The 8,667-nt window shown below is 51.6% G+C and overlaps 1 protein-coding gene across 2 annotated transcripts; it reads left to right on the top strand.

Moving 5' to 3' along the window:
• Positions 1 to 605: 605 nt before the first annotated feature.
• On the top strand, positions 606 to 8,259 carry OSR2 (odd-skipped related transciption factor 2). 2 transcript variants are annotated; one of them, XM_061439279.1, is made up of 4 exons: positions 606 to 992; positions 4,970 to 5,744; positions 6,829 to 6,928; positions 7,762 to 8,259. In XM_061439279.1, the coding sequence occupies exons 2-4, from the start codon at positions 5,089 to 5,091 to the stop codon at positions 7,834 to 7,836; spliced, it is 831 nt and encodes a 276-aa protein (XP_061295263.1). In that variant the 5' UTR covers positions 606 to 992; positions 4,970 to 5,088; the 3' UTR covers positions 7,837 to 8,259. The 2 variants fall into 2 exon arrangements, with proteins under 2 accessions (XP_061295263.1, XP_061295262.1); XM_061439278.1 differs by having other exon boundaries at positions 7,680 to 8,259.
• The last annotated feature ends 408 nt before the right edge of the window (positions 8,260 to 8,667 follow it).

Raw genomic sequence — 8,667 nt, 5'->3', positions numbered from 1 at the left:
GTCTTTAAGGTAATTACGAAATTAGTCAATTGTCACCTCTATAAACAAACTTCGTTTTGAAAACAGCAGGGGAAAACAGACTACCCATACAGTCATAATTGACCATAAGTATGTGCAAAACTGTATTTAAAATTGGGGGAAGGGTGATATATGCTGGAGAATACAATCTAAAAGTGACTGGTTTTACCTATGAAGAAGGTAGTTATGTTAAACGTGTTAAGATGTGGAAATTAACGCTGCGAGCGCGCCAAGTAAAGCTACAAAAATGCCCTTTGGGTTTCTCGGCGGGGGTCTTCGGAAGGCAGAAAGCCAATTGTGCAGCTTCTAACGTTATAAGGAAAAGTGGCACCGAGAATGAAGGGGCCGGGCGTTGTGTTTGTGTGAGTTTTGAACCGCGTCGCCTCGGCTCTGCCTGTGTAACAGGGGAACCTCGAGCAAACCTGTGCCTTTAAGACTCAGTTGCTATCCAAACACAAGTAAACAGAGTGGACCATTAGCGGGCGCCGGGCGCGGAGGCGGAGCCTGGGCGCAGGGGGCCCCGCGAGGCGGCGGGACGCCCGCCCGAAGGGGAGGCGGGGCCGCTACTAAAGCTGGAGTCTGCCGGCCGCGGGCAGCCTGGGGAGGGACGCGGGCGGGGACAGAGCTCGGCGCGCTCGCTGCTGCTGGAGGGTGATGGCCCTGCGAGGCTGCAGGCTCCGACCTTACCCGGAGTCGGCGGCGAGAGGTTCGCGGGGGCGCGAGGTTCCAGGCGAGCGCTGAGGGCGGGCTTCTACCATCCCCGGGTCCTTGCACATTCTAAGTCCACAGACGAAGACGAGGATCCGCTCTCGGTTTGGCTGCCCGTCGTCCTCCAGATCATGTCCGCTGCTCCCGGGACTCCGCGCAGAAAAAGCAGTTTGGCCGGCGTGGAACCAATGACCTTTCCAAGCTGTGCTCCTCACTGCCTGGACCAGGTCTGAGTGGCGCTGCCCAGGCGGACCTTTCTGCTGGAGGTAAGTGTCCACTATGGGAAGGGGGCTGCAGCCGCCCTACGGAAAGCAGGCTGCAGCCGGGGCGCTCCGAGTCTCGGTCCGGCGTGCCACAAGTTCCGAACTCGGGTAAAAGAAATCACATGGATGCATTCCTGGGGCATTGTATTTTTCACTTTATGGGATCCCAGGCTCGCCACTCCCAGATAACACGCAACAACACGCGCTTTCGCATACTGTTTTTAGTTTTGTTTTGCAACACTGAATCGAAGCCCTCCGCAAAGCTTCTTCTAAAAGCTGATCTACCTACTTTGAGATAAAACCCCACAACACCCCCCCGCCTCTTTTTTTCCCCCCTTACCCTGCCATAGTATTCCAGAGCAGGGGGCAGCCGTCCCGCGGCAGCCGCGGCAGCGCGGACGGGCCGAGACACACGGTGCCTGCCGAGCCAGCGCGTTTCAGGAGAAAAGTAATAGTTCAGTCCTAGATAATTCTCCAACCTTGTGCCGGCCTTTTGATTTTCTTCCCACCCTCCAGTCCTGGCGGAGGCGGGCAGAAGGCAAATCCCCCTGGGGTTTAAACGCTGGGATTCTCGAGAAATAGCAACGGAGAAAGGTGTTGCATCTGTAGAATGAGGAGGGAGAAAAAGGTGTTTGTGGAGGGTGCGCTGGCTCTGTCTGCCTACCTGTTAGCAGGGGAACAAAAGAGGGCTGGAGTTTCCCGGAGCCAAACGGTGCAGACAGCTACTTTCTCTGCTAAACAAACTGCAGTCCCGAGCAGAACAAGAAAATTACTCATGCAGGGGGAGCGAGGGAGCAGAGAGAAACAGAACCCAGATTATGCGGAAGGCATCTTAATTTAATTAACTCCTTGGGAAGGCAGAGACGCAGCGAAGGGGCAGGAACTTCGCGGTGGTTTCTCTCTGTTCACCTGACCCAGTCTGGCCATTTTTATTTTCTTTCTTTTTTTTTTTTTTAAATGATCTCTTAAATCTACTTGAAGTATAGCTCTCTGATTAACGTAAAATTCTATTGTGGCTTGGGCTGAAATTCAGCGAGCTTGTGGAGCCATCAGTCATTTCTCTCAGACACCAACCCACAGGTTTTAGCAGATGACCCCTGACTGTATATTATTTTTAGATAATTCAGTGTAATAACACATTACCAAAGAGCGAGACTCCTTATCGAATGACCATTTTTTCCCCTCCAGTGTTTTGAAGGCTTCATTGTACTGAAATTAGTATGTGCACCTCTCACTTGTTGACAGCCAGTGAGCTAAATTTTACAAAACTTCTGTACATGTCTGGAAATTTCTTGTGAAGAAGACCGATGAAAGAAAACAAGCCTCAATTCCACTGTAATATTTATGTCTTTTCGTTGGTTTAAGTTTCTTTCCTTGCAAAATTAAAAGTAACCAATGTTCCGGAACGGGGTGGTGAAGAAGTGACAGCAGATGATGGCTGTTATTGCTTGAAACTGAGTGTGAGAACTACATGCTCAGCTCTAGACAAAAACGAAAGTACTTTAGATCTCTGCATTGACTTAAAGTATCTTTTGACATATATTTCCAACTACTCAGCAGGAGAGTGAAAACCTGAACTCCCTAATTATGCGAAAAATGTTTAATGAATATTTAGGGTGGTTCTGTTTATGAAGGCCTTGCTTTTTGTCTTCTATGAAGAAACTATTTGTCCTGCAAATCAAAACGAACACATACTATGAAACAGCGCTTTTGTGCCACCATGAAGTTGAATTATAACAGAGGCAATAATTTGGGTTATAAACCATTCAGTGAAAAGGGAAGGAAGATGGCTCTCAAGTTTCTGCTGGCAGAATTAACATGTAACCTTTACAGCAGAGTTCACTTTATGCATTTGGAATCAAACTCATAAGTCATGCTATTCCTTCAGTCGACAACACACCCCACACACATGCACATACTTACCAGGAGAATGTGGTGGGAATTGCACTTTGCCTCCTGTATTTATTTCTAAGAAATCCAGTCTGGGAATACACCCAAATAATAATTTGGGTTTCCTCTCTATGTGGGGAGGCCACTTTTTAATACTAGGGGAAAAATAATATTTTGAATCTCTAGAAAATCCTCCTTATGCAAAAGGAAGGAAATAAAGGTGTAACTTATTATTTTTAATGCAAGAGGAAAACAATCAGATTACCAGAGATGTTAGTAGAATCCTTTTTTCCCCCCTACCTCTCTAGGAGAGGGCTTGAGGGTTGCCACTGAAGAAAAATGAATTGTGATTTGTGGTGGGAAAGTTTATTACTAATGGAGGTTTACAGTTTCGGTTGAACGGTCTGACTGAGACCCCCTGACTGTTACACACCTCTCATTAACTCCCGACCTCAACTCCCAGACCGCATACCACCAGGCAGAAGCGGTTCGTTAATAAATCGCTGTCTCCCAGTCGTTTCAAACGGAGGAGGGAGGGAAGGTGTGGGCCCTCGTGGAGGCCGTCAGATTCTGCCTGGCCGGAGCGCTGTGTCATTAGCGCAGCCCCCTAAGCCTGCCCTCAGAAAGAGCCACAGGCAACTCTTCTCCAACACTAGAGAGGGACATTTAGGCGCAGAAAGGGCTAGTGCGCAATGAAGTCTGAACAGAGTCTCCCATCTTCCTGCTGGGTTCAAAAGCCGGGCGTAAAGCTTGATGGCTCAGACAGGCCTGCCTGCACCTCTCCAGGGAAAGCGCTTAGCTTGTGACGCCCGCACCTGGGGAGCCGCCTTCAGAGGCTGGTGCCGGGCCGCCGAGCTGGCACCCCTGGCTGCTAAAAAGAGGGCTGGCGGTGGGAGAAAGTGGGCCTGCCCTGAAAGCAGGTGAGGCGCCGCGGGAAACGGGGTCTGAAACCAGACCTCCGCTTTGCCATTGGGGGCGCAGGGAGAGGCAAGCGCGTGCTCCCTGTTTAGGCCCAAGGCGGACGACCCGGGCGGGCTTCCCAGGGGCAGAAGCAGCGTCGCCCTCTACTGCAGGCCGATAAACAAGCTTCCGTCGGGCTGGCAGAGCGGCTCGCCTGCTGCTCCTTGCCTTTTCCTCCCCAGGGAACCCGGTCTTCTCTTTTCCTGGGGCCTCCCGGGTGTAGGAGCCGCTCCGGGGGCCAGATCGAGAGGCGCTCGGGTACTCCCGAGAGCTGGGCGCTGGGTCTGGGAGAACGGGCTCTGGCCTCAGCCACCCCCACTACCCTCCCTGTCTGAGCCCGAACCATCTGGAAGGGATCTTGGTGGGGGGTGGGAGGGGACGGCCCCTGGGAAGGAGGAGGGGGCGATTCCAGGCCTCACTGGCCCCGAGGTGTCACTTTTCTTTCCTGTGGCCCGTCACCGCTGATAAATGGGACCAAGGCAGAGGAAGGAAAAAGAAAACCTCTGAGGTCAGCCCCGGGCAAGGCGGCCCCTCCGAGGGCCAGGCAGCCCAGGAGCGCAAAGCGTCCCCGGGCTGCGCACCCACACCTCCGGCGCGGTCCGGGGCAAGCGCAGGAACGGCGGCCCGGCCGCGGTCTCGGGCACGGCGGTAGGAGCCGTTCCGGCCGAGCGGGGCCCTCAAGCCCGGGTCCGACCCACGACGCACCGTCTCCTGGGACCTCGGAGGCTCGGTGCGACTGAGGCTCGGCCGGGCCAGGGATGACCAAGCTTCGCCCCACCGGGTAGTGGGTGGGTGGGCCGGGCTGGGTGCCGCCTGGAGTCCCCCCCCTCATCTTTCTTCCTACCCGGCCCGGGTCTCCGGCTCCTGGAATCCGCGCGTGCCCGGAATCCGATCTTCCCACGGGCCACTCGCTCTCGCCGGCGACCACGCCTGACACCCTGGCCCTCGGGATTGAGCTTGAGCCTGGTGTCAACTAGCCCGGCAGGCGCGCCAAGGTCCCCTCCTTCTAGGGGGGCCTTGGGGTGGGTGGGGAGGGGGTCTTAGAAGGAAGGTGTGGAAGCCCACGCGGCGCCAAGGGACAGACCAAGCGGTCTTGGATAATAGTCACGACTTTCCCCTCTGTCCCCCAGCCATCTTTAGGACTCTCTTCGCGTGCCGTTGTCTGGGTTTTCGCCGGAGCCCCACGCCCATCCTCCTCTGAGTCCTGGAAAAAAGGGGTGGCTACCCCCGCCCTGCAACATCCCGGAAAATGGGGAGCAAGGCCCTGCCGGCGCCCATTCCGCTCCACCCATCGCTGCAGCTCACCAATTACTCCTTCCTGCAGGCCGTGAACACCTTCCCTGCCGCGGTGGACCACCTGCAGGGCCTGTACGGTCTCAGCGCCGTGCAGACCATGCACATGAACCACTGGACTCTGGGGTACCCCAACGTGCACGAAATCACCCGCTCCACCATCACCGAGATGGCGGCGGCGCAGGGCCTTGTGGATGCCCGCTTCTCCTTTCCGGCTCTGCCCTTTACCACCCACCTCTTCCACCCCAAGCAGGGAGCCATTGCCCACGTCCTCCCGGCCCTGCACAAGGACCGGCCCCGTTTTGACTTTGCCAACTTGGCCGTGGCCGCCACGCAAGAGGATCCCCCTAAAATAGCAGACCTGAGCAAGCTGAGCCCGGGCTTGGGGAGCCCCATCTCCGGCCTCAATAAATTGACTCCGGACAGAAAGCCCTCCCGAGGGAGGTTGCCCTCCAAAACGAAAAAAGAGTTTATCTGCAAGTTTTGCGGCAGACACTTTACCAAATCCTACAACCTGCTCATCCACGAGAGGACCCACACCGACGAGAGGCCGTACACTTGTGACATCTGCCACAAGGCTTTCCGGAGGCAAGATCACTTGCGGGATCACAGGTAAGGTGGGGAAGGAGGGTGGCCTGGGGAGGGGAAGACAATTTATCCAGAATATCGAGTTTTGATAGACATTCCAAGTGTCACTAAAATCCTCTTGGAACTAGACTATATTCCCCACCAAAGCCCTTCCCATCCAGCTGTAACCAACCCCCAACCTTTACCTTTTTCCTCAGCAGGGACCCCTGCTGCAGTGTCTTGTTTGGGATGAGGAAGGGTTGTCCCATCCTTTGGTAATTAAAATCTGCTGGGTTGCTCTTGGTTCCGGGAGCGGTTTTCCAGTTTCCATCAGGTAGACCTTAGGAGGTGGGGCAGGTAGAGCCCAGGAGCCTGGAAGACCTTCTCTGGTGCTCCATGTACCACCTGCCCTAGGACCGTTTCTGTTAATCTATGGTGGCCACCTCAGCTTGGTTTCCTCCCTTCCCTGACTGGTCCCTAGGTGCACCCCAGAGCCTGCCTTAGCAACCTTTCTTTTAAACTTATTTGCGGGGTTCTTGAGATTACAGAATTTAGGAACAGCTTCCCACATCCCCTCCACACTCTCAGCTCCGCATTAATCAAAGGCAATTGAAGAAATACCATAATGTCAGTGTTTTCCTCGGGGAGGGGGCGTGGGGGAGGGACTTCCCAGGAGTGGGGATGACAGTATCTGTTCCCTGGACTCTACTTGCTGCTGTTACCCCAAAGTAGGACTTCTGTAGGGATCCTCCGCGGCTTCCAAGGGGTTCGCTAAAATTGGTCCCCCTAAACTCAGCCTTGCCTTACATCCTGATTTGACCACTTTAAATCTCAGAGAGAGCCGCAGAGGCCAGAAAGAGCTCATTCGGCAGGGCTTCAAGCTCCAGGATACACCAGAGAGGGCGATCAAGTGTAGATAAAGCCGGCGTCCGGTGAATGTTCTGAAGAGTCTGTTAGTTGAGGTTAACTATAAACAGAATTATACAGGGGAGAAAAAATGTAAAAACAAAAATAATGGAAATCCTTTTTCTCCCCCCGCCCCCCATGATTTCATTTAAAGCAATTGTCAAAAGAAACTCCTCACCGTGGTGGTAAAGCCATTTCAATGAGACCTTATGTTGATTTTCAGGTATATCCATTCCAAAGAGAAGCCCTTCAAATGTCAGGAGTGCGGGAAAGGATTTTGTCAGTCTAGAACTCTAGCTGTTCACAAAACTTTACATATGCAGGTAAGTTTGTTTTCTTGTTTTAAAGCAGTGACTGGTTCTGTTTTATCATTTTTGCTCTACAAAAGGTGTTCAATGGCAGGCTCTTTCTCATAAAAGGCTCTATTTAGATCAGTTTTCTAGGTGGAGAAAGCAACACTCAATTTTTTTATACATGAAATTAATTTTATTTAACAAAAAAACATGTATGTGTTTTTCTTAAAGAAGAGGCCACTCTCATTGTTCTAAATACTAATTTTAGAATTTTATTTCTTTTTTCACCTGATGTGCCCTGCATTTAAAGCTTTCGTGTTTGGGAGGAAATAAAGGTAATTTCGATAATGGAGGCATGGTGAAATCCCATACGCTCTCTCTCCCAGGAGCCTCATAATTTGTAGTTTTCAGAACATTGAGGAATAGTTTAATTTTGCACCAAAGAGGGGCATTATTACCCGGGAGAATGTCGTTCCTTAAGAGAGGATTAGAGTTTTTCCTTCCCCCCTTTCCTGCCTATGACATGGAGATGAAATGTAAATCACAAAGCCCACAGCAGTGGCCACCGGTGGTTATCAGTGTGATCAGGCCCCTGTGTGTGCCCCTGCCTGTGTTTTTGTGATTGGAGGATTAGGAGCACAGCTTTGTTGCTGCCAGTCCCCTCTTTGTTGTCGGGCGCGTGTTCTGTTAACGCTTGTGATGCCGATAAGACAGAGACTGTTGAGGAGGGTGCCGTGTTGGTGTGAAGGATTAATCCTTTGCTTGCTTCACATCTGAACAGGAATCTCCACACAAATGTCCCACATGTGGAAGAACCTTTAATCAGAGAAGTAATCTGAAAACTCACCTTCTCACCCATACAGACATCAAGCCCTACAGCTGCGAGCAGTGCGGCAAAGTGTTCAGGCGAAACTGTGATCTGCGGCGGCACAGCCTGACTCACACCCCGCGGCAGGACTTCTAGAGAAGCCCCGGATCTGTCCGGGCCGCCGCCGCCCCCCTCCCCAGACACCTCTCCAGCCTCCCACCCGAGGGGGCCCGTCCCCAACCCTTCACTGACCCCAGCTCTTCCCTGGCTGCAGCCACACCTGCAGCTTCAGGGGGTTAACTCTCCTTCCCAGGACTGAGAACTGTAGAAAGCCACACAAGTACATCCTTTCACAAAGCGCATATGCTAGTTTCTTGTAGATATTCACAGCTCATTTTAGAGCTCTGTACATAATGTCGAGGGTCTCTGTTTCGTTGTTTTGTTTTGTCTGTTTTTGTACCTTGTTGGATGCACCTAGGTATGGGAAATGGAAGCCAAATTTATCTTTAAAGACTGTATTTTCAAAATAAAAATGTTTTCTTGTTTGTTTCAACACTCCTGCAAAAGTGTCTTGCTATTTGACTTCTGTTTTTCCTCTGGATTCTGGAGGCGTGGTGTGTCTCTGAAATATTCCGTATTGAAGGGCATTCTTTATCCCGAGGTTTTTTTTTAAATAAGACTTCTCACAATCCTCTTACGGAAACTTCATCTCTTCCCTTTTAGTGCTTCCCTTTTAGGCATTTTGGAACTGGTCAACTGCGCTGTCATTCTGGCTTTTGAAGATATTAAAGTTGATACCTCTGAGGTTTTTCTCCTTTTTTGTTTATTCTGATTCCTTGTGTATTATTCCTTTAGTAAAAGTATAATTATCACTGTTAGTAACCAGCAACTCCAATAACTGAACCCACTTGAAAGCACAAGGTGGGAAAAAGCATAAGGAAAAAGAAGGGAGTTTCTCACC

This window comes from Bos javanicus, chromosome 14 (genome assembly GCF_032452875.1).
Source record: "Bos javanicus breed banteng chromosome 14, ARS-OSU_banteng_1.0, whole genome shotgun sequence".
In the NCBI taxonomy this organism is placed as follows: Eukaryota; Metazoa; Chordata; class Mammalia; order Artiodactyla; family Bovidae; genus Bos; species Bos javanicus.
This window is presented reverse-complemented; position numbering and strand designations above follow the sequence as displayed.

Coding starts and splice junctions, on each gene's coding strand:
- OSR2 (XM_061439278.1), top strand. CDS start 5,089: ATGGGGAGCAAGGCCCTGCCGGCGCCCATTCCGCTCCACCCATCGCTG. Junction 5,745..6,828: donor GATCACTTGCGGGATCACAG/GTAAGGTGGGGA, acceptor GTTGATTTTCAG/GTATATCCATTCCAAAGAGA. Junction 6,929..7,679: donor ACAAAACTTTACATATGCAG/GTAAGTTTGTTT, acceptor ACATCTGAACAG/GAATCTCCACACAAATGTCC.